Raw genomic sequence first — 24,112 nt, 5'->3', positions numbered from 1 at the left:
AGGAAAGTCTTCTGGTAAATTGCCGGTCCGGACGAGTTTCCCAGCAAAGCCCCTGGGTAAATAAAAAGCATTATAAGTACTAACTGTGGCGACGGGAATGGCTTGCGGATTTACTTCCTAGTCGGCAAATATCGGTCGGATTTAGGGTAATACCGGGGTTAAAGAAGTGAGCATTGAGATTTTTATATGCGTACCTAAAATATCATAGACTTCATGTTTGATTTGATTTGAATCAGAGTATAGTTCATCTTGCTGAAACATCTCAATCATGCCCATCCACCGCCTCTGGAATTTTTGTTCTCTCGCGTTTCCTATTTCGAGAGCCCTGCCAGTGAATGCAATGATTAGAGCGGTAACTTGTGAGAAATCGTTGGCCATACGTCAGCCTGCCAAACTCTCAGAAACAGTAATTCAAAACGCGCAGTTCTTTGATTGCCACCTTTTCAAAATATAGAAGCTATTATTACCCTATTTTTGGATGGCTTACAGAGTTTTCAGTAAATGTTTAATTGCTTAGTGCGGCAAACCAGCTCATTTTGGTTTAGTCCATGCACGATAAACCAGGTATTCCAACTTGCCATAATCCGACGTGGGCTCAACTGGTGTCATGACGTCGTCACCATGATGTTTCAAAATTTAGTCGCAAGTTCGGGGGCAGTTCTCAACGTTGGAACTCACATCAGACAATCACCTCTGGGAGGATGGGGAATGTTTTACGATGCCTCAAAAACAGAGCCCGAATGGTATCTCCGTGTGCCGAAGGCTTCAACCATCACGGCCGACACAATTCTTCCCGAATTGCTTCGCGTTATTCGTTCAAACCCACAGCTCGAGCCATTGATACAGCGTTGTGTTAGTGCCTTCGGCCAAAGGTCTGAGGGCCAGACTCTGATTGCTCTCACAGCCGTGTTGATAATTCTTTACCGCAAGAACGAGTTGGATTTCCAACAAGAGTACATAAGGGTACTACTAGAAGACGTGAATTACGTTGGACTCATTTCCTGTGAGACAGATGAACTAATGGCGTGTTATGAGTCTGTGTTGGCGAAAGATGTGGTGTTCGGAGCCGCTTGCGAATCGCTGTTCAGCCCAGAAGTACACGAACTAAGCGAATTTCTTATTTCGGAAGGATTTGAGACAACATTACACGATCTCCAGTTGGCAGTGGCCATTGTGAGGTCGCGTAGTCTTGAGATACCGGTAGAGGTAGACGAAAACTCAGACGATTACTTGGTCGACGTTTCGCTGGTGCCCATCCTTGACTTTGTTAACCATGCAAACAACCCCAACTGTGTGTTCGATGTTGACCGGATCTCGGGTGATGTGCTCCTTAAACCCAAACCCGGCAGTTTGACCGGCCACACCGGTCTCGTCGAACTCTCGATCCAGTACGACACGCCGCCGTACAATCTAAACCGGTTCGGCCTGAACTATGGTTTTTTTCCACTTGCCATGGAAACCCCACAGGGCGTGCGGTGTGAAATTTTTGTAGAAAACAAGGTCATCGATGCCGATGTTGACGTGCACGGGTGCGTCAGGAACGCGGCGCTGGAAGCCGTCGAAGATCCCGAGGTGAAAGCAAACACTTACAAAGAGCAGCTGAAAATTACTTCAAAAGGAACATTTCTGTCTGAATACCTGGAGATGTTGATCAGTATTCTCACGAAAAAAAACACCAAAAAATAGCCGCCCAGAACTTCGGTGATTTTCCAAAACGCGGCGGTTATAAAAAGAAATAACGAAGAAATTGTTGTGGAGAAGAAAAAGAAACGGCGGGGCAGAATTAGTCAGAACACGACCTAGTGTATGAAGCAGCCACTGCTGACACCCGTAGGATAGTAGAAATCGAAGAGGCTGGTACCAGGTGAAATATGTATAAATTAACAAATTAAGTAGTAATAAACAAAAGCTTCATAGTCTTTAACTCGCCCACTTTCCAGCGGTTAGTGTGCCTCGGCGGAAAAGTGTCAAAAACTTGGCGCCTAGTTGAAAAAAAGAAGTCATTTTTTTCCTACATCATCTCATCTCCTTTTTGCCCCCTTCGGTATAAATACAAGAAAGAAGCTTGAACATTTTTTCTTTTTGTTTTCTTTGTGCTAGTCAGGATATTTTGCTATTTTTGAGCCAACCATCAGCCTTTTTTGACCAAGTTCAATTACAAGTCAAACCATTTCAATATCTTCGCTACAATGTCAGATCTTTCTCCAGTCTACTCCACCGGCCGCGGAGGCCACGGAAACCTCACACACGCTCATGAAAAATCTGAACTCGAGCCCAGTTTTTCCAACTCTTCGAAGTTAAGCTCAGCTTTCAAACATGACAAAGAGGGTAACGTGACATATTCTACTGGACGTGGTGGTGCGGGTAACTTCAAGAGCTCTAAGGAGATCCCCAGTCCAACCCTGACTCCAGACCCCGAGACTGGTGCCAATTCGCTCCAGCCGGTGTTTTCTACTGGACGTGGTGGTTTCGGAAACATGGTCAAGAGCGGAGATATATCACCAATTGCGTCTAGGGATTATTCGAACCCTCCTAACATCAAGGCCAATGCCCCTGTGAGTACCGGTAGAGGTGGTGCTGGAAACGTGGTGGACCCCACTGCTTCTTCAGAGCAGAAATCGAGCAACTTTCTGTCAAAGTTGAAGAAGATCTTCAACTAAGAGCTTGAAAGATGAGGTGCGATGTTTATCCTTTTTGCCGCTAGAGTCAGATGAAACTGCACAGCTGGAAGCTTTGCAGCTAGACTTTTCTTTGTGTTATCTGATAGCCACTATTGGTGGCTGCTTTTTCTTCTTGTAATGATCCTGATGTTTGTCTGTTATTATACTTTAATACACTTTTAATGAAGGTTACATGTAGAATTTGTGGTCGCGCTTACTGCTCATAGTATATTTTAATTACCCGGTACTGTTGACGGTTTGTTTCATTCGTCTTGGTACTGCGCTGTGACGCGGTGTACCTCGAAGCATGTGGCTACACTGTAGCCACCTTACAAGTACGCACTCAGTTTAACATAGACAAAAAATAATAGAAAGTAATAAAAACAGTTCAAGTCCTCGCTTCACCTAAGCCTTAGCTGCCAACTCCTCCAATAACTTATAATCTCTTCTCTCAATGGAACCATTACCTGGCAACCTAGACCCTCCCATCAAATATGTATCAACTTCACGAGCACATTGTCTGCCCTCTTGAATACCCCAAACAACCAGAGATTGACCTCTTCTGCAGTCACCAGCAGCAAACAAGTTGCCATCTTCCGCAACCTTGTAACCGTTAGGGTCATAAGTGTTGATGTTTCCACGCTTGTTTCTCTCGGACAAATTCTCAGCTTCTGGTCCGACGAAACCCATAGAAAGAAGCACAACCTCGGCGGGGAAGAACTCCTCGCTACCGGGAACTTCAGCCATCTGCCAGGCACCACTGTCAGATCTCTTCCATTCAACACGAACAGCGTTGATACCCTTAACGTTGCCTTCTTCATCTCCCACAAACTCCTTCGACAAAATACAGTATTCACGAGGATCTTTGCCGTAGTGCTCCTTGACCTCAGCATGGCCATAGTCAACACGGAAAATTCTAGGCCATTGAGGCCATGGGTTATCCTTTCCGCGAGTTGCTGGTGGATGTGGCAATAGCTCGAAGTTGGTGACAGATTTGGCTCCATGTCTGGTCGCTGTTCCAAGACAGTCATTACCAGTGTCACCACCTCCAATCACTACTACGTTCTTGCCCTCCATTTGTTGTCTGATGTCCTCTAGGTGGTCATCCAAAAGTGCCTGGGTGTTGGACTTCAACAAGGTCATGGCAAAGTTGATGTTCTTGAGCGATCTTCCTGGGATCTTCAAGTCTCTTGGAATAGTCGATCCAACAGCAAGAACAACGGCATCGTTCTGAGATCTGAGCTCGTCAACAGTCACATCTTCACCAATAGTGGTGTTGCAGACAAACGACACGCCCTCCTGTTCCATCAAATCCGTTCTGCGCTTGACAATCTTCTTGTCCAGCTTCATGTTTGGAATACCGTACATTAGCAGTCCACCTGGTCTATCAGAACGCTCGTAAACGGTGACAGAGTGGCCGGCCTTGTTGAGCTGGTCAGCAGCAGCAAGACCTGCAGGTCCGGAACCAATAACCGCGACCTTCTTGCCAGTTCTCACCTTTGGGATTTGAGGGACAATCCAGCCCTGCTGGAAACCGTAATCGATGATTCCGGCCTCAACGGACTTGATACCAACGGCCTCAAATCCAGTCAAGTTAACAGTACAAGCACCCTCACAAGGAGCAGGACAGATCTTCGAGGTGAATTCGGGGAAGTTGTTGGTCATCAACAGTCTCTGCAAAGCATCAAACCATTTGTCCTTAAAAACAAGCTCATTCCACTTTGGAATGACGTTTGAGATAGGACATCCAGTGTCAGAAGTACAGAAAGGAACACCACAGTCCATGCAACGGGCTGTTTGGAATTTCAAGTCCTCCTTCGAAAGACGACTGGACAATTCAGCCCAGTCCTTAGCTCTAGATTTGGCTGGTCTGTACTTCTCATTGCGACGACTGTACTTCATGAAACCACGAACTTTGTCCAGTTTGACTGCCTTCTTTTCCTCGGCCTTGATGTCCAGAACAGTGTCTTCCAAATCCAGCACCTTGGGCTCATCCTTGTGGTGATGGCCCTTCTTACGCAGAACTTCTCCATTGGTTATGTCGGCTTCGGGGTCTTCCTTGATAGAAGAAAGGTAGTTGTTCACTTCCTTCTTTTTAGCGTCCTCCTTGGCTTTGGCCTCTTCAGCCAAAACGCGTTTGTATTCGTATGGCAAAACCTTAACAAATCTTTGCAAGAAGTGATTGAAGTTGTTCAGAATACGGTCAGCCATCTCGGAGTTGGTGTAATGGCGATGGTCTTCGATCAAACCACGCAAAAATGCAATCTCAGATGGGTCAGTCACAGAAGTAAGTTCCACCATCTCAGAGTTCACCTTGTCGGAGAACTCTTGGGCAATGTCCAGAACGTATGCAATACCACCAGACATACCAGCAGCAAAGTTTCTTCCAGTCGAACCCAGCACAACGACACGTCCACCAGTCATGTACTCACAACCATGATCACCGGTTCCTTCAACAACAGCGGTGGCACCAGAGTTTCTTACAGCAAATCTCTCGGCCGCAATACCACGGAAAAAGGCAGTTCCTGAAGTGGCTCCGTACAAACAAGTATTACCAATCAAGATATTCTCCTCGGCTTTAAACTTGGAGTCTTTTGGTGGGTAAACAATCAGACGACCACCAGACAGTCCCTTACCAACGTAATCGTTGGAGTCACCTTCCAATTCAAGAGTGATACCTGGAGCCAAGTAAGCACCAAAAGATTGACCAGCATTACCCTTGATGTTCACGTGAACAGTGTCATGTGGCAAGCCAGCCTCACCAAACTTCTTGGAAATACGATATGACAGCGTGGTACCACAAGCTCTGTCAGTGTTTATGATCTCGGCGTCAATGGTTACTGGCAGTCCCTTGTCAAGAGTCACTTCGGCCTCGTCGATCAGCTTGTTGTCAAGACGGACATGCAATCTGTGGTCCTGCTTCTTGACACAACGAGTAGCAACACCTGGACGGATGGTGTGAGCTGGAGTCAGAATTGGAGACAAATCAATGTTTGCATTTTTGGTGGTACGCAAATCCTCTCTAACTCTGAGCTTTTCGGCACGGCCAACCATCTCATCGATGGTTCTGAAACCAAGTTTCGCCATGATTCCTCTCAACTCATTAGCAAGGTAGTAAAAGAAGTTAATGACATGTTCTGGAGTACCCTCAAACTTCTTTCTAAGTTCTGGGTCTTGGGTGGCAACACCAACGGGACAAGCATTAGTGTGACACTTCTTCATCATGATGCATCCCATTGCGATGAGTGGAGTGGTTGCAAATCCCCATTCTTCAGCTCCCAACAAACATGCAATTGCAACATCACGACCGGTTCTGAGTTGGCCATCGGTCTGAACCACCACTCTGCCACGCAAATCGTTTAGCACCAGAGTTTGGTGGGTTTCAGCAAGACCCAATTCCCAAGGCAAACCAGCATATTTGATACCAGTCCAACGGGAAGCACCGGTTCCACCATCATGACCAGAAATGAGAATGTGGTCAGCTTTAGCTTTAGCGACACCAGAAGCGATGATACCGACACCAACCTCAGACACGAGCTTCACGGAAATACGAGCACGTGGGTTAGAACACTTCAGGTCGTAAATCAGCTGCTTCAAATCTTCAATGGAGTAGATATCGTGATGAGGAGGTGGGGAGATCAAACCAACACCTGGTGTGGAATGACGAGTCTTGGCAATTGCACCAGAAACCTTGTGGCCTGGAAGCTCACCACCCTCACCTGGCTTAGCACCTTGAGCCATCTTAATCTGAAGCTCATCGGCGTCCGAAAGATAGTAGGAAGTAACACCGAATCTTCCGGAGGCAATCTGCTTAATAGCCGATCTCATAGTATCGCCGTGGTCATTGACGGAAGACCTTTCTGGATCTTCACCACCTTCACCGGTGTTGGACTTTCCACCAAGTCTGTTCATGGCAACAGCTAAAGTAGAATGAGCCTCCATCGAGATGGAACCGTACGACATAGCACCAGTCACAAAACGACGAACAATTTCGGTCCAAGGCTCAACCTGGTCAATTGGAACCGGAGTGGAACTTTCAAATTCAAAATCGAGCAGTCCGCGGAGAGTACAGTGCTTAATAGCATCATATTCCTTCTTAGAGTAGGCTTCGTATGCACGCTCATTCTTGTTACGGACAGCGTCTTGAATGTTCGCAATGGCTGAAGGCTCGTTCACATGAGCTTCTCCACCATCTCTCCAGTGATATTCACCGGACTCGGCAAGGCCAACCGGTTTGATTGTGTCACGAGATGGGAATCCACGTTCGTGGAGAGAAAATGCATCTTGAGCAATGTACTCAAAGGTAACACCCTTGATTCTGGAGGCAGTACCAGCGAAACAACGGTCAACAACAGAGTTATCAACACCCAAAGCTTCAAAGATCTGTGCTCCCTTGTAAGAAGCCAAAGTGGAAATACCCATCTTAGACATGACCTTCAGAATTCCACCATCGACAGAGTGCTTGTAGTTGTCAATGACTTGCTTGTCTGAAAGCTCTTCACGGATGAGGCCTTCGGCGTTCATACGAACCAAAGTGTCAAGGGCCAAGTACGGATTGATGGCATCAGCACCGTAACCTAGCAAGACACAAAGATGGTGTACTTCCCTTGCTTCTGCGGTTTCGACAATAAGTGCGACCTTAGAACGCTGCTTCTGGCGCACTAAATGGTGGTGAACGGCACCACAAGCAATCAAAACAGAGACCGGAACATTGTCAGCATCAGTGGCACGGTCAGTTAAAATGATCACCTGGTGGTCATCAACGATGGCCTGAGTGGCCTCTTGGCAAATGCGTTCAAGAGCATCGGTGTATCCAACCAGACCTTCAGATTTGGCAAAAGTTACGTCGATAGTGGCAACAGACCATTTTGGATAAACCTCATTAACGTGAGTCAAAGCGTTGAACTCCTGGTTAGACAAAACAGGAGATGGCATTAAGAGTCTGTTACACTGGTCTGCCTTCATCTCAAGCAGGTTGCCCTGAGGACCGATGTAGCATTCGAGTGACATCACGATCTCCTCTCTGATTGGGTCAATTGGAGGGTTTGTGACTTGGGCAAATAGTTGGCGGAAATACTCGTAAACAAGTTTTGGTTGTTCAGCAAGACAGGCCAGTGGGCCATCATTACCCATGGAGCCGAGAGCCTCTTTTCCGTCAGATCCCATTGGAACCAAAAGCATTGTGATTTGCTCTAATGTGTAACCGAAAGCCTTGAGACGAGGGTCTGTTTGTACTGTGATGCTCTTAGAGTCGACCTGTGGGGTCAGCTTAGCCTCGTCAAGACCCTTGGCAGCCAACTTGGCAAAAAGGTCTGGCATAGTGATCATGTTGGCAAGAACCCACGACTTGAAGTCGAAACGAGAAGCAACGTTCTTCTTGAGTTCACGGTCGTCAACAATTCTTCCTTCCTTGGTGTCTACCAAAAGCATACGACCAGGCTGCAGTCTTCCCTTTTGAACAATCTTTTCTGGCTCAATTGGGATGACACCAACTTCAGAAGCACAGATCATACGGTTGTCGTCGGTGACGTAGAAACGACATGGTCTCAAACCATTTCTGTCAAGATTGGCACCACAAAAGCGTCCATCGGCAAAAGTAAACAGAGCAGGACCATCCCATGGCTCCATCAAACATGCAGCCCACTCGTAGAAGGCTTTCTTTTTTGGGTCCATTTGTTCGTTGTTTTGCCACGCTTCTGGTACCAAAAGCATGATAGCTTCTGGCAAGGACAAAACACCGTTGATGACAAGCAACTCAAGAACGTTGTCGAGAGCAGCAGAATCGGAACCACCCTCTTCGATGATAGGATACAGCTTGTCCAACTCATCGCCGAACAAAGCAGACGCCATGACACCTTCTCTAGCACGCATCCAGTTCTTGTTACCTCTCAAGGTGTTAATTTCACCATTGTGAGCAGCCCATCTCAAAGGTTGGGCTCTGTCCCAAGATGGGAAGGTGTTAGTAGAAAAACGGGAGTGCACCAGGGCAAAGTGAGCCTCGTAGTCCGCGTTCACCAAATCGTGGTAGTAGTTGTAGACTTGGGCTGGAACCAGCTGTCCCTTGTAGACGATGTTCTTGTTAGAAAGGGAACAGATGTAAAACCAGTTGTGTAGACCAATGGTATGAGTAGATTGTTTTCTCAGTATGAACAACTGCTTCTCGAACTTCTTTTGGTACTTAGTCTCGAATTCAGCCTCCGAAATCTCAAGAGGAGCCTCTTCCAAGACAACAACTGGCTGCAAAATCAGCGGCTCGCGCGAAAGAGCAGCGGGACCGAGAATGGAGGAGTCGTGCGCAACTGGTCTCCATCCCAGCACCTTGAGGCCAAGCGACTTGGCGATATTCTCAAAGGTAGATTTGGACTTCTGGAAAACTGCATCGTCGTTTTTGAAGAAAAGATTACCAACAGCGTATTGGCCGAGACCTGGAAGCTTGGCATCGCAGTGGTAGGCAAACTCCCTCACCATGAATTTGTGTGGAATAGAAGTCATGACACCAGCACCGTCACCATCTCTCGCATCGGATCCCACAGCACCTCTGTGGGTCATATTGCAGAGAAGGTAGCGGGCATCAGACACAATTTTGTGGGAAACATCTCCCTTGATGTGACAGGCAAAACCAACACCACATGCATCTTTCTCGTATTCGGGGTTGTAAAGGCCCTTTGCCACAGGCAATGTTGAAGCCCACGACTTGTTCTCCGGAACCTCGTCGTACTGGTAGACCTTTGTTGGTTCTTCTGGAGCGGACATTTTGTCTGAAAAGGTTAGTCAGTGGAAACCAGCGAGGAGGGGGTAGCAAGATAAGACTTAGAATTCAAAAGGTTGCAACCCCTAACAAAGAAACAAGAACTTACACTTTCAAGAGATAAAATACCAGCTATTTCCAAACAACAAAAGATCAACTCGCAAATAGCCTAAATCCGAAGCTTTTCGCCTTGTTCTGGAGACTTTTCACTTGTTTGGTTTACAAAAAGCTGTTTTCACAACGAAAAAAAGGCGGAATTTAAAAACTAAACAGCCAGACGGTCTTCAGCAACTAAAGGAGCGTCTCTGGTAATCCAAACAGTAGCTAAAAGTCAAAAAGAGCAGAAAGATGGTGTAGAGAGGAAAGAAGAACCGGGAGAAAATTTTGCTTGTTGAACAAGGAAATACAACCAGGACGCATGTCGCACCTATGGCCGGAGACGGGCAGGGAAGGTGTGTGTGCACCACTCAGATCAGTAAACTGGCCCTTAATCAGTGGCCAATCAGCGATCAATGTCTCGTAAGCCAGAACTGGATGGAGGGGGACGCTTTGAGGGTTTGCGGGGGTGAAGTGTGATAAATTTATAGGGTCACATACCTAGAGGCTATTCCTACACGGAAACTTGGAGATGTGTTAAATTCGGTTAAAGCTTTGGCAGATTTTGGCGAACTATGCTGCTATCATGTCCCAAGACCTGATGGCAATACCCCCACTTTACTGCCAAGTGCAGCCGGTCCCCGGGAGAAGTTGCCCAAACAGGGCCAGCGAATCAAACGCCGACGATTGGTAGCACACGCCTTTGTCCCAAAGAAGATTGTGAGTGACACTATCAATAGTGACTCACCGGAACCGGTCCGGTGAACATCGCACAATAGTAATGAGGTTGGGTGAAAAGAGATGGCGGAGGATGAAATGCAGAATCCAGGAATTGGTACCGTGGGCGTCTTATCAGTTTTTTGTGTTGTTATCAATGTAAGACTTCAGCTGGTATCTGCAATTTTGAAATTTTCGCAGTTGTCTGGCGAATGTATGAGATGATTGCAGAGGTATCAGCTACACGATACTGGGGATTATTGGTTTCCTCTGTTCACTAAATATTGATATTATATTAGCCAGGAAATTTCCCTACGACACATGATATTCACAATACAAAATTGGAATTTCATGCGCTTTCATTGGGTGTTTTATGGAGATTTTATTGGGCTTCCATTGTTTGGAAATTTGTATGCAGATTGGTAGATATATGCATTAACGCATGCTATTGGATATCTATGTTCGGTATCAGCTGCAGTTTAGGATTCTTTCGGAATCCTTGGTTTTCTCGGTGATACTTTTGCCAATTTTCGAGTTTCAAATTGTTCTATCCGTTTGAATTTGTTATTTTTTATCAATTTTGCTCGAGATTTCTGCATAATTTATTATTTGAGGGCCACAAGCGGGCCTGGAGGAAGCCTGGAAGCAGTATGCAGGTAACCTTCTGCACCATCACCACCAACCTTGGTCACCACTATCTTCACCATTTTCTGCTTATTCTTATCAAACTCGCGATATTTGGCGGGTCCAATACGACATCTGTTTCTCCTATATCAATTGACTAATTTTATTTTTGTGTCATGGAATCTTGCATTTCAGGGCTGCAGTGATTGGGGCCCTTGCTCTTGCCCATCACTTTTCTCTATCGCCAATTTCTTCTCCAGTTCGTCACAAACTCTCATTCTATTACTATTACACGGGCTAATCCTCTATTCCTCGTCATCATCATCTTCATCGTCCTGCCCAACAACCACAACCACCTCGTCAAAATCACCTCTGTATTTGCTTGCCAATCTCGACTTCGAGCCGCTCTGGCTCGCCTTGTCGGCTGCCAGCGCCTGTAATTCGGCAAGAGGTTCCTTGAACGCAGCCCTCACAGACCGGTTGCTGAATACATCCCACATAGTCAACCCTTGGGCTGTGGCTCCTCCAATCACAACGTTTCCGGCAACCTCGAGATCAGGCGCAAAAGAGGCTGTCAAGACATTTCCGACGCCAAAGTCGCGGCTTAAAATCATCGAAGGTTTATTTCCTTGGACCTTCCACAGTTTGGCCGCTTTATCGGACATAGCACTGGTGAGAATCATTCCAGAAACCGCAGAATTAGACTGTAAACTCGTGATTCCGGAATCGTGAGCATGCAGGGTCCAAACTGGCTTGTCCTCTCCACGAGCATCGAAACAGTAGACATTTCCGTGGTCGGTTCCCACATAAAACTGTGAGTCTCTGGCCCATGTGACGGTCTCTACATCTTCTCCGTTAACGCCCCAGCGCTTGACTCCGGAATCACCCTCGATCCTCACATCAGAAAGGGCTGCAAACCCATCATATCCACCGGTCAAAAGCACTGACCCCTCTTCAGGAACCCAGGTGGAACTCGAGACATGTTTCCCACCGTGGAGGCCTGCAACAGACTTGGCTGCCACACACTGGTTCAAATCCCATAGCTTAACAGTGGAATCTGCCGACGTCGAAGCCAGTACAGAACGATATGCCTTGTTATGAGCTAGAGACAAGACTGCATCTGTGTGGTGTGTGGTTACATGCTTAGCATTCTTCTTGGTCTTCTTCTTCTTCTTGGAGAGCACACCGGTCGACTCGTCGGTTTCGCCCAAAATCACATCTGGAAACGCTTTGTCAATGCTGTCAAGGTTCCATATTTCGATTGTGGGGTCAAAAGTACCAATCGCGGCAAAGTTGCCAATATTTTCCGAATCTGCAGCCTCTCTTGGCTTGAAGTTGACCCACTCAACACACAATGGAAAAGCTGGTAGCATCAGGTCATGATGCACATACAAACTGGCCTCACGCACATGACCTGGGGCCACTCCATGAGTATTTTCATCAGCTCCATCATCGTAAACATATACCTCCAAATAAGACACATCGTCTTCGGTCTTGGCCGCTAGAACCATGTTGTCTGTAGGAAGCACCTGTAGGTCGGCCTTCTCCATCTGGCGTTCCTCTTCATCTTCCTCTGCAAGCTCAATGTCATCATCGTCTTCGTCTTCGTTGTTCGCATCTCCGAGACTCACGTGTGCCTGGCCATCCTCGCCCGTGTGCATCTTGGCTCTGGAGTTGTTAGCTAATCCTGGGAACATCGAGAGAGCTTCTCCAGAGTCGGGATCAATGTCCGCAGACTCGTCATCATCGTAATGCTCTAGATCGTATTCCCTTAGATCGTCATCTATTTCCAGCTGCGACTGAATGCCTTCCTCGGCGCCCTGAGCCTCTTCAAGCGTGGCCCTGGCGTCTCCTAGATGCAGTTCGGACATAGCTTCGATCCGTGCCATCTCCTCGTCGTTCAGCTCATACTTTTCAGGGAATTCGCTGGGAAAACCCCTTGGAACCCATGCAGTGGCAGAAATCATTTTTTAGAATCACTTGTTGCCGTTGGAAATGGACAACCTTCAAGCTGTGCTACTGGGACTGAAATTTTTCAAGATGCCTAAATTTTTTTTCGACTTTGGCAGCGCACGTCCAGAGATCATCTCGGTGATGCACGACTTTCCACTCCACGTACGTCTGTTGAGGAGACCATCGAGAAAGGCGTTGGGTCCGTTTTCCAAGTATTGACAAATTTCAAAAGCAGCATAGTAATGAGCGACAAGAAGGACGACAAGGCTATTGGCAAAAAGTCGATCGAAGAGATGCTGCGGATGCTGGCAATGGGCCAGAGTCTGAGCGAGCCTGAGCAGAAGCAGATGGCGGACTACAAGTTCTGGAAGACGCAGCCTGTTGCACGCTTAGACGAGAAAGTCGACCAAGAAGGTGAGATTAATGTTGGGAAGACGCCAGCGGATGTTCCCGCCGAGCCATTGCCGCTTCTAGCCGATTTTGAGTGGGTTACCATGGATCTCACCGATGCTGCCGAGACCAAGCAGGTGTACGAGCTTCTTTACGGGCATTATGTCGAGGACCAAGATGCCACGTTCAGATTTGCCTACTCGGCCGAGTTTTTTGACTGGGCTCTGAAACCACCAGGATGGCGTCGTGATTGGCATGTTGGTGTTCGTGTTAAGGCTTCTGGCAAACTGGTGGCCTTCATATCGGCTGTTCCTGCCACTCTTTCTGTCAGAGATACCGAAATGAAGGCGGTTGAAATCAACTTTCTCTGTATCCACAAGAAGCTGCGTGCTAAGAGATTGGCACCTGTTCTGATCAGAGAGATCACGCGGAGAGTTAACAGACAGAACATCTGGCAGGCTCTGTACACTGTGGGTAAGGTTCTGCCCTCTCCTGTGACCACGTGCCGGTACTACCATCGTCCCTTAAACTGGCCTAACTTGCTGGATGTAGGATTCAGCGTGTTGCCTCAGGGAAAGACAAAGGCCCAGATGGTTGCCAAATATACCATTGGATTAGAGACCAAGACTCCTGGTTGGAGAACAGCTATCAAGAAGGACATCCCTCAGATGAAGGAGTTGTTTGATAGATATCAATCTCGACTTGAGTTGGTTCAGCATTTTACTGAAGAAGAGCTAGAGCACATGCTGATTGATCCTCATGATACTGAGAAGGTTGTTCATTGCTATGTTTCCGAAACTGAGGGTCGCATCACCGACTTTGTTTCGTTCTACCTGCTGCCCTTTTCTGTTCTCGACAATGCCACTCACGAGAAGTTGGGAGTCGCTTATCTATTCTACTATGCCTCTGAAGCTGGTCTTGATAAGCCTCGTTTTGATCCTGCTGGAACCAAGGCTCTTGCTGACAGACTGAAGTTACTGGTTGGGGACTGTCTGGTGGTGTGTAAAGGTCTTGGTGTCGATGTCTTCAATGCTGTTTCGTCTCAGGACAATGCTCTTTTCCTGCAGGATCTGAAGTTTGGTGGAGGTGATGGGTTTTTGAACTTTTACCTGTTCAATTACAAGGCGTTTCCTATTGCTGGAGGTATTGACGAGAAGACCAAGGAGGCAGATGTGGTGAAAAGAAGTGCTGTTGGCGTGGTGATGTTGTGAGGAGGAGGATGCACAGGTCATGCAGCTGGTGATTCATATGCTGCAGAGCGTGCAGAATACCACAGATGGAGAAAGTTGATATTCTGGATCCGAAAAAGGACAAAAGAGCGCAGTTTACAATATTTCTAGGCGAAATAGCGAAGCGGTAGTTCTTTGGTTATGAAAACGCAAATTAGTAGGTGGTGGGCTTGAGGTCTCTCAGTCATACTCAACTGTAGTTGTCTTCTTGCGGATGATCACAGAGGTGATTGGCTCCGCTCCTTGGTCTAGTTGGTCTATTTCACTTTCACTTCCGTGCTCAACAGCAATGTAATACTGGACAGTATCGATATAATCACCCACAAACCCGATCCATGGCCCGTCCATTTGGTCTGCAAGACACGGGTGTGTGTAATTCTGAAACTCTTCACGCTCCTCGTCAATTGTGCTTCTCCTCTTCCGTAGAGACCGCTCCAATAACGGCTGTTGCTCTGGAGCCAATGACGGAGTGGGCGTATGCAGATACACCACGGAGTCCTCAACAGCAGTGTCGTCAAAGTCATGTGCCTCCACAGACTCGCCGGAAGTCTTGATGGCATCCAGAGCAATGTAGTACAGCAGAGGCAAGTAGTTGCGATCAAAGAATACTAGTGCCATGATCGTTGTGGGAAGCAGAGGAACCACCAAAATCGCCAGTATATACGCCCTTTCCAGGGCCAAAGTTCCGAGCATCGTGAGGTGGAAAAACACCACTCCGAGACAAACACGCTTGAAAATTATTGGCCAGGCTTTTCCGGTGGAATGGCGGATGTGCACCATCGAATAAACCAACTGATATTTGTAAGTGTAAAAGCCTATCACGAAGTAGGCAAGGCCAGATGTGACGATCTTGGTGGAAATGACGGAGTATATCAACGTGATGATGAAGATGAGGATGTGTTGGGGAAGGATGAGTCCCACCTCGAAAATCGCGGGTTTGTAGAAGAGATCACGATAATCTCTAGGAGTTTGCCAGCGGAAACACATCACATACTGCCAGAAAACTAGGAAAATATCACCAACTTGTAACAATTTGAACGGAAACATCGTGAGTCCCTGGAGAATGATCAAATCCACGTAGAACAACGAAAGTCTCTTGATGGAAGCTGCTAGTACAGGAGCAATTTTGGTCGTATCACTTAGCAAAGCCTTATAGCTCGCAAATGTTCCAAACAATGTGAACACCAAAAACAAGTTGAAAAAGATGTAGAGGAAGTTCTTGCGAATGATTCCGAGCTCTGCATCGCCCTTGGAGACCAGTCCTTGCAAATTAGACAGGAAAGAAATGATATAAGGCAGCACCACATTGATCAGCGTGAATAGATAAGTAGGAAGCAGACCTGTTACCAACGTTCTCAAAAGCTCGTGTTTTATGAGATAATCACCAAAATCCGGCCACATCTTTCGAATACTCTCCACGTTCAATAGAGGTGTAATGTATCTGATCGGTATAATCAAAAGAGCAGAGAATACCAGACATGTGAGTTCAATTGCGTTTGTCCGCACGAATTTCTCCTTTGCGCTCAGAAGGAAGTGTGACCAGTTGACATCGCGAGGTGCTGGTGCCAGACGCGTGATCAGCTGGAACACGTTCGGCGAAAGCACTGCCTGAGCTGCCATCTGGGCGTCTGAAACCGAGTCCAAAGTGACAAAAGCATCATTGACAAGCTTGAAATCATCTCTCTGTTTCAATTCCAAGATTTCTGCGTCAATCTGGACCAATTTGTGGGCATAATAGTCTAGAACATCTACCTGGGTACTGAACAAGCCTCCCAGTCGCGTTGTGGGTCTCTTCTTAGATGGAACCGGACCCAAAATCTCTGTGCCCCGGTCAATGCCACCAGACAAAACGACCGAGTCTCCAGACGCCCTCAAAGTGGTTGAAGGGACTTCATTCTTTCTCAGAATACGAATATCAAGTCCGTAGTACTGACTGTAGCCGAGCTCCAGCTTTCGCACCAATTCCGCTCTCTCCTCAAAAGCGGCCTCCAACGCGGAGTAATCCCGCACTATCGTGATGCTTTCAACCGTTCCAACACCCAAAGCCTCTACATGGGCTCTCAAAGCAGCATCGTTATTCAGCCTGGAGGGTATATTCGAGATCAGAATCGTCCGGTCTGTCAACGATTTCTGATTTCCAAGACATCTCTGACGTGTGCGGATTACACGTGTAGTTTCTTTGAACAAGAAGTAATACACAAGACCCGTAAACACGTACGTGAAGATGGTGCAAACCAACAGGTACGCAAATGGGTCCTCCTTCTTGTTGAGCGTGTCCCATATGCGACTCTGCACAACCCACTCAGGGTAATCCTTATCAAAACTTCCCGTCAGTAGATACCGAATTGGACTGAGAATTCCCAAAGCAAAGAGGGCAAGTGTGGCCAACATAATGATACACATCTTGAAGAAACGTAAAAACACGTAGGAGTCAAGCCCTGCCAGTTGCAAAATTTCGTCGTCTGTGATCAAATAAAGAACTCTAATCCACCCAAACAGGTTATCTGGAAGTGGCCGTATCCTCTTGTTGCGATATGAACGAATCCCGTATACAAGCGGGAATCTGTAGCGGACAAAGCAGAACAGGAAGAAGATGAGCAGCCCCAGAACTGTACAGAAGTACAACTGGGCACGGAATACCGTCTGCGGCTGGTAGAGCGGATCATTATCTTCTGACATTGAGCAGAACCGTAAAAAAACGGCGAGAGACGGGTATGAGACTAGATCAGTGGTTTAGTTTCAATGGCGTCACAAGTAGAAAACAATAGGAAATGGTTGTGAGCCCAGTGTTTGATATGAAGCACGACCTATGCCCAATTTGGTTCTCCACCAGCGGCTATTGAAAGGAGAAAATGGGTATTTCAGTTTCTTCCGAGTAGTTTCTGTTTATTAAATTGATTTTTTCTGAAGTTTTCGCATGCCTGGTGGCCTGGGTGTTGTCTTAAATCAGCCCTTGTCATGCGTGTCTTTACCATAACCTGTCAGGCGTCTGTAAAGTATTGTCTATAGGGCATCAGATTGGACCGTTTCGAGCGTTATATGTTTCCCTATTAGGCATATACCCTAACTACATTTTCAAAGCTTATATGTTTCAAATTTTTCATACTAACTTCTGCATAAACTCTCAATGTTGACGTATCACTGATAAGAGAGTGGTTATGTGCCCTTTTAGTTGGTACACGTGAACATTTAACTTCACCAACTTGAGCATATTCAAAACGCACAACACTACAGAAGCATGCTTCTTAGCAGATAATTTCAAAATACTTTTCGTTACTGTTCTATACCGACTATTTCCTCTCCAGCTCGGTCTGGCTATTGTACAGGTTAAGGCCTCCCAAGCGGTTGGCAAGGTGTTTGAGGTCCTCAACAGCAGGCGATAGAGCCGATGAATGGTCCATATACTGCTGCTGAGGCGGAGTATGATAATGAGAACCGTTTCCAGAACCAGCACCAGAAGCGTTAGTCGAGGTGTTGGTGTAGTGCAGATGGCCTGAAGAACCATGTTGTTGCTGGTAGATGCTGCCACTGTTAAGCATCTGCTGGTAATAGCCAGGTCTTGCGTGGTTGTTGTGGCCGTTGTGGCCATTGTGACCATTTGGACCATTCGCAGAGTTTGTGCGCTGAAGATAATTGTTTTGGTGCTGTTGTTGTTGCTGTTGTTGTTGTGGAAGGTAGTACTCATGGCTGGGCTGGGGGTGTTGCAAGGTGCCGGTAGAGTTTGCACGCGGAGCTCCACACTTCAGGCAGCTGATGTTTTTCGCGAAATTATGGTAAGAACAGTTTTCGTTGATACATTTCCAATCGCCAGCACGGAACGGAACGTTGGACGAGCCGTTTTGTTGTTGCTGAGACTGTTGGGGCTGAGATGGCTGTTGCTGCGGCTGTGGAGAGTTGAGCGAAAGAGTCGAATTTAGGCGCTGAGCAGTTCCATAGATGCCCGACAAGTTGGGAAGAGAGGTGTTGATCTGTTGCTGAGGTTGCTGGGGCTGTTGAGGCTGCTGAGCTTGCGATTGTGAGGCGGACTGGTACTGCTGGTATTGGCCATTTCCAGAGGATGGTCCATTGTACATAGATTCTTGAATAGCGGCTGCCGAGGCTGCTGGGAACGAGCATCTGAAACACGCGGTTCTTCTTTGGAAATTGGAAAAGCCGCACGAAGGACAAGTCCAATCACCGGGTCTGGGTCTGTTCTTCGAAGATGGGAAAGGAGCAAGGATTTCTTGCGCTTTGTCAAGAACAACCACCGAAGACGGCTGAACTTCAATCACCTTGTCAGTAAGGTTGCGACCGTTCATAGCAAGCGAGTCGATCGCCTCTTCGTGTGTAGCAAAAACAGCAAACCCAGCGCCAGTTGGCTTGGCACCTGGCTGAGCATTGCGTTCCAAAGGGGCCTTCATGGTCCAAAATGCAATTGGCCTTCCACCAAACTGTGTGAACCATGACTCGAGCTCACTTTGGGTGGTGTCTATGGGTAAATTCGTCATATACAGTACCTTGGAGCGCTCACCCAGAAACTGAGTTAGATCGCGGTGCATGTCGTGAGGATTTTGGAGGATAGTCGATCCCGATGGCGCATTTTTTGCAAAATACCCCAGTATCAGTTTCATAATCTGCACTTCATCGGAAGCACGTCTTGGCATCGAAAGTGCAAATGGTTTCTGGCCATTGGCAGACTCTATGCTGGATACATCTATGGCCAGGGTCTGGCAAACGGTGTTGAGCGTCAGTTGGTTCAAGCGTGCAGTATAAGGAGTAGCCGAGTCAGGAGATAGCACCAGCTCCTCATAGGCCAAGAATTCACGACGCAGATCGAAATGGCGCGAAAGCTCCAAATATGCTGGTAAAACAATAGACCTTTCACGGGCTTCTTTGGTGAGCTTCATTCTCAAGTCCCACGATTGGAAAGTGACAAATGCAAATGACTTCTTTGGCGTCACGGCGTGTTTCTGAATGCTTTCGTCGAGCTTTTCAATGGCTTCCTTCAAACTTCCAGCGTTTTTCACCTGATCCCACGTAAGTGAAGTAGCAGAGGTGCACAGAGGAGTGATGGGAGTGTTCATTGGCTTCACGAAAACCGCATCGCTGGCGTTCTCCTCGAGACTAACAGCATCCACAATCGACCACGCTATTTCAATAATCTCTGAATTATCCCTAGTGATGTAGATGCCTTGGTCGTCGGCCGTGGTGGAGATATGGATCACCACATACAGGTCCAGCGACGGCTGCGCTGAGGCTGTTGAGGAGGGTGACGATGTAGACATGCAGAGAGGTTTTGAGGGCGAGGACAAGGTGTGGTAATCAAACAGAAATAAACAGGTCACGGCCTTTGTGGGGCGCTTTTTTTTTGCTCGCTTTCAAACCCTTTTTGTGTGGCTTCCTAGCCTCTCTTTCATGTCCTGGGCCAAATAAATGTTCAGCGACTGTGTTGACGATTTTTTCAGTACTCCGTGCACTACCTTTGAGTGATGCACTAAAGACGGTAAGGTTCAAGGAGGGCGCGTTAGGACACAAAAACCCTCATTTTATTAGTGGTTGTCCTATAATTGCGGTAACCTTGCATACTATTGGAGCAGCGTTGTGGGTGAGATGGATCTGATGAGGCTCGTTGGCTCATTTTCGAGGGCTTTCAGCACGGTTCAGGGCACTTAAAGTAATTTGGTAGTGTTTCCATCAAGTATTAGCCGCTTAAACCTCCCCCTGCATATTCTGGCGGTTAATGATCCCAAAAGTCATAGACCACCAGTTTGCCCCTCATAGTCATCCAAGTTCTGCTCAAATCAAAAACTTGAAATCCCAGCATGTTTCATGGCATCTCTTCCAGAATCTCGGCGGCTTTTTCGTTGAAGAAGCCAATCGTGCATATGCATATTACCGCCAGTAAATGCGTGGGGTGTTTCGAAGTGGGGAATACGGCCTGACAGGTTCGTCTGTAAAAGGAACTAGTGCTAGCAAGGTACCGGAGTTTTTACAGTTCCGATCAGTTGCGTTGTTGCGGTTGCATCTCTATGTTACGCTACGTTTTACAACATGATGCACTATTCTCAGTTTCGTTAATAAGTTAAGAACCAATTAGTCCATGGTGATAACCGCTCTGATACAGTCACCAGCGTGCATGTCGTGGAAGGCCTTGTTGATGTCTTTCAATGGGTGACGGTGGGTGATGAACTCGTCAACCTTAATCTTACCATCTTTGTAATCCTGCACCAATTGAGGCATTTGAGTACGACCCTTGATACCACCAAAGGCACAACCTCTCCAGACTCTTCCGGTGACAAGCTGGAATGGACGGGTGGAGATTTCCTTACCAGCGGCAGCAACACCGATGATAATGGACTCACCCCATCCCTTGTGGCACGCCTCCAAAGCATTGCGCATCACCTGGACGTTTCCGGTACAGTCAAAGGTGAAGTCGCAACCACCATCGGTCATCTCGATCAGCTTGTCCACGATGGTGACGCCCTCAGGCAAGGTGGCTGGGTTGACAAAGTCGGTAGCACCAAACTCAAACGACATCTTCTTCTTGTTCTCATTGATATCGACCACAATGATCTTGCCAGCCTTCTTGGTCACAGCACCCTGAATCACAGAAAGACCAATGCAGCCAGCGCCAAAGATGGCGATGTTGTCACCTGGGGTTATCTTAGCAGTGTTGACGGCAGCACCGTATCCGGTGGTAATACCACAGCCGAGCAAACAGGTACGGTCCTTAGGAGCAGATGGGTCAACGGCAACCAAAGAAATATCCGCAACGACGGTGTATTGGGAGAAGGACGAGCAGCCCATGTAGTGGAGCAATTCCTTGCCCTTGCATCTGAAGCGGACGGTTCCATCCGGCATCTGGCCCTTGCCCTGGGTAGCACGGATCTTTCCACACAAGTTGGTCTTTCCAGATTTGCAGAACTTGCACTCCTTACACTCTGGAGTGTACAGGAGAACAACCGAGTCGCCCACCTTGACGTTGGTCACGCCTTCACCGATAGATTCGACAATACCAGCACCTTCATGGCCAAAGATCACGGGGAACTCTCCCTCGGGATCGTTACCGGAAAGAGTGTAAGCATCTGTGTGGCAAACTCCGGTGTACTCCACCTTGACTCTGACCTCGTGTGCTCTTGGTGGCAAAACCTCGATGGTTTCAATTGAAAGGTCTTGTCCCTTTTCCCAAGCGACAGCGGCTTGACATGTGATGATCTGTAGAGTTAGTTAGTATACGCAAATAAGATCGGAGTCCTGAATCAAACCTCTCAATTACCTACTTTACCTTCGGTAGACATTTCTGGATTAATTGACTGTGCAAATATGGTTTGCAAGTTGTTTACTAAGGGAGGAGTTGAGAAATGTTCCAGATGGCCCTCTTTATATTTCAGCGGACAGTAGCCTATTTCTCCCCTCTCCCAATCGGGTTATCGCCTGCTCTTCTTTGCCGCAAAAGGCATGCTTGCTGCTTTCCGGGATCTCGTAATTGTTCCGGAAGTGGGCCGGATATCGCAGTTGGGAATCTTATTCCTATTTTGGTGCGCATATGTAATATCTACTATTCAACAGGGAATTACCGTTTGGTGGCTATATATGGCATTCAGAACCAAGGTGTAGTCGTGGATATCTACAATGATCTTTGGTTCTGGTTTGCAGCTTGGAACTGGCTTCTAGTAGCATGCTTCAAGTCAGGCGATCACTGACTCTACCACCCAAATATGTCTCATGAACCTTATTTTGTTACAATCTTCAAATATTCCAACAGTATGTTGGAGTTTTGGACCCAGGTGTCAGACCTTATTTGATTTATCACATCGTGCCGTCGCCAATCAACCCCGCTGGAACAAAGGGCTACCCGTTGAATACTCGTTTGTCATCCATGTAGCCAGGGCTCTTTCCCAACGGGCAAATCGGACGCAGTGGAACAGCAGTTTAAATGCCCGACCCTCGGAATAATAAGTTCGGTTCTGCCCTTTGAATTGGGTAAATAGATCCCGATGGGTGGTGCACGACTTTGAGCCGCGCCTTGGGCAGTAGACCTGAGCTGGGCTGCGGACTCGATCGTGTCCTCGACTGATTCAGGCTTCGGTTTCGTTTTCAAGAAGTAGGACATACGAAGTCATTTTATGTGGTTTCCTCCAATTCAGCTGGTTGGAACTGAAACTGCAACCACTTCATTCTTTAAGGCACACTGGCTACAGAGGCCCTGACCCCAAGACTGTGGGAGACCTTCAGCTGGCAAAAAGATTGCAACACCCAGGTTTCGCATATGGTCTCCCATCATGCTACTCTGTTGAGCCATTCGCAATTTAACTACAGTTGATCGGATGGGAAACGGTCCTTTCTGCTAGATGTGGTCGCAACCGAGAGGTGTGCACTAAGACTTCAGTATGTTTGAGCAGTGTAGGGAGAAATGTAAACGAAACGCTTCCAGAAGTCTATGGATGTAACATAGGAAGCCATCACACAAATTTGACTTCGTATATTCATTGATTTTCGAGCAAAAGACTGAATTTTCAGACACTATAACAGGGACCATTGTGAGAAGTGAGCGCATTAAAGATCACGTGACCAATATCTCGCTCTTCCCAGTGGGACAACGTTTGATCGCAAGAACCCCAAACTCACTCTTAATTCAAAGAACTATACACCCAAACCAATGCTGGCAAACTCGTTTAGGAGACTGTATCATTCTGGTGCGCATGTCAATCCCACAATCATAACTGACACAATCCAAACAAAAGTATTGGCTGCTGCCCTCTCACATGTGCCAACTACCGGATTCACAGAGCGTTCGATAGATCTTGCACTCAATGATTTGTCGCTGTCCCCGGGAGTTCGGTCGAGTTTTAACTTTTCACATGGACCGGTCATGTCACTTGTTTTGCACCATCTAAAGACCCAGAGGGTGAGACTACAGCAAAACCACGTTGCGGTGATCGACGGTGCAAAAGACGAATACGGTGCGTTGCTGAAGCTGGTTCAGTTCAGACTGCTTGGAAATGAAGCTGTTTTGCCGCATTATCACGAGGCTCTGGCCACCATTATTTTGCCCTCGAATGTGGCCTCTTCTCTCGAGGAATTGCACGCTTTGTCGGATGATCTTTCGTGGTACGCAGGTGATGCCTCTAACGACTTCAAATGGTATGCTAAACGACTCTCACTCTCGATGGCATACGTCGAGGCCGAACTGTTTCAACTCGGTGACAAAAGCGAAGGGTTCAAGGATACCCTGGAGTTTGTGGCTTCGAAGCTAGACGCTGTTGATAAGTGTGGTACAGCGTATAATGACGTTGAGGAGTGGGGAGTGTTTAGTCTCATGTCGTTTGTGAACTTGTTAAAGAGTCAGCTAGTGAGAGGCTGAGCAACATTTGATGATGATGCTTGTAACGAATGTGATAATGGCGAAATGAGAACTTGACTAAATATTGTTCGTCATTTATTTTCAATAGATACGTGTACAGAGAGAGTATAGATGACATGAAAAAAAGGTGTTTGGTGCTATGCAGTGTTATTGGATACTAGGCAACCAATACGGGCCAAAGCTTTGACCATAGATAATTAGCAATTAACAAATTAATTGCCAGTCTAGGTCGTCTACATAATTGTGACACAATTTTTCCTACCCTTCCAAGTTGGTTGATTTCTTGGACTATCTTATTATATTCTGTCTGTGATCATACATCTCACGTTCATTGAGAAGGATAGTGAATGAT

The 24,112-nt window shown here is 47.1% G+C and overlaps 9 protein-coding genes across 9 annotated transcripts; 4 read left to right on the top strand and 5 right to left on the bottom strand.

Annotated features, from left to right (window-relative positions):
- Positions 1–621: 621 nt before the first annotated feature.
- Positions 622–1,686, top strand: KUCA_T00005820001 (uncharacterized protein; the record flags this gene model as incomplete). Its single annotated transcript, XM_022602841.1, has 1 exon — positions 622–1,686. One exon carries the CDS (start codon positions 622–624, stop codon positions 1,684–1,686), a length of 1,065 nt encoding a protein of 354 aa, XP_022461809.1.
- A 503-nt stretch (positions 1,687–2,189) lies between these two features.
- On the top strand, positions 2,190–2,660 carry KUCA_T00005819001 (uncharacterized protein; the record flags this gene model as incomplete). Its single annotated transcript, XM_022602830.1, has 1 exon — positions 2,190–2,660. One exon carries the CDS (start codon positions 2,190–2,192, stop codon positions 2,658–2,660), a length of 471 nt encoding a protein of 156 aa, XP_022461808.1.
- A 405-nt stretch (positions 2,661–3,065) lies between these two features.
- On the bottom strand, positions 3,066–9,413 carry KUCA_T00005818001 (uncharacterized protein; the record flags this gene model as incomplete). The annotated part of the gene is made up of 1 exon (XM_022602819.1): positions 3,066–9,413. One exon carries the CDS (start codon positions 9,411–9,413, stop codon positions 3,066–3,068), a length of 6,348 nt encoding a protein of 2,115 aa, XP_022461807.1.
- A 1,737-nt stretch (positions 9,414–11,150) lies between these two features.
- On the bottom strand, positions 11,151–12,812 carry KUCA_T00005817001 (uncharacterized protein; the record flags this gene model as incomplete). The annotated part of the gene is made up of 1 exon (XM_022602808.1): positions 11,151–12,812. One exon carries the CDS (start codon positions 12,810–12,812, stop codon positions 11,151–11,153), a length of 1,662 nt encoding a protein of 553 aa, XP_022461806.1.
- Positions 12,813–13,040: 228 nt separating this feature from the next.
- On the top strand, positions 13,041–14,399 carry KUCA_T00005816001 (uncharacterized protein; the record flags this gene model as incomplete). Its single annotated transcript, XM_022602797.1, has 1 exon — positions 13,041–14,399. The coding sequence occupies one exon, from the start codon at positions 13,041–13,043 to the stop codon at positions 14,397–14,399; it is 1,359 nt and encodes a 452-aa protein (XP_022461805.1).
- A 198-nt stretch (positions 14,400–14,597) lies between these two features.
- KUCA_T00005815001 (uncharacterized protein) lies at positions 14,598–17,096 on the bottom strand (the record flags this gene model as incomplete). Its single annotated transcript, XM_022602785.1, has 1 exon — positions 14,598–17,096. The coding sequence occupies one exon, from the start codon at positions 17,094–17,096 to the stop codon at positions 14,598–14,600; it is 2,499 nt and encodes an 832-aa protein (XP_022461804.1).
- Positions 17,097–17,707: 611 nt separating this feature from the next.
- On the bottom strand, positions 17,708–19,681 carry KUCA_T00005814001 (uncharacterized protein; the record flags this gene model as incomplete). The annotated part of the gene is made up of 1 exon (XM_022602774.1): positions 17,708–19,681. One exon carries the CDS (start codon positions 19,679–19,681, stop codon positions 17,708–17,710), a length of 1,974 nt encoding a protein of 657 aa, XP_022461803.1.
- An 808-nt stretch (positions 19,682–20,489) lies between these two features.
- KUCA_T00005813001 (uncharacterized protein) lies at positions 20,490–21,694 on the bottom strand (the record flags this gene model as incomplete). The annotated part of the gene is made up of 2 exons (XM_022602763.1): positions 20,490–21,611; positions 21,677–21,694. The coding sequence occupies 2 exons, from the start codon at positions 21,692–21,694 to the stop codon at positions 20,490–20,492; spliced, it is 1,140 nt and encodes a 379-aa protein (XP_022461802.1).
- A 1,361-nt stretch (positions 21,695–23,055) lies between these two features.
- KUCA_T00005811001 (uncharacterized protein) lies at positions 23,056–23,760 on the top strand (the record flags this gene model as incomplete). Its single annotated transcript, XM_022602752.1, has 1 exon — positions 23,056–23,760. One exon carries the CDS (start codon positions 23,056–23,058, stop codon positions 23,758–23,760), a length of 705 nt encoding a protein of 234 aa, XP_022461801.1.
- Between the last annotated feature and the right edge of the window lie 352 nt (positions 23,761–24,112).

The sequence above is a fragment of the Kuraishia capsulata genome, genomic scaffold (assembly GCF_000576695.1).
Source record: "Kuraishia capsulata CBS 1993 genomic scaffold, Kuraishia_capsulata_scaffold_7, whole genome shotgun sequence".
Lineage (NCBI taxonomy): Eukaryota > Fungi > Ascomycota > Pichiomycetes > Pichiales > Pichiaceae > Kuraishia > Kuraishia capsulata.
Note: the sequence above shows the minus strand (reverse complement) of the source record. Positions and strands in the feature narration are given on the sequence as shown.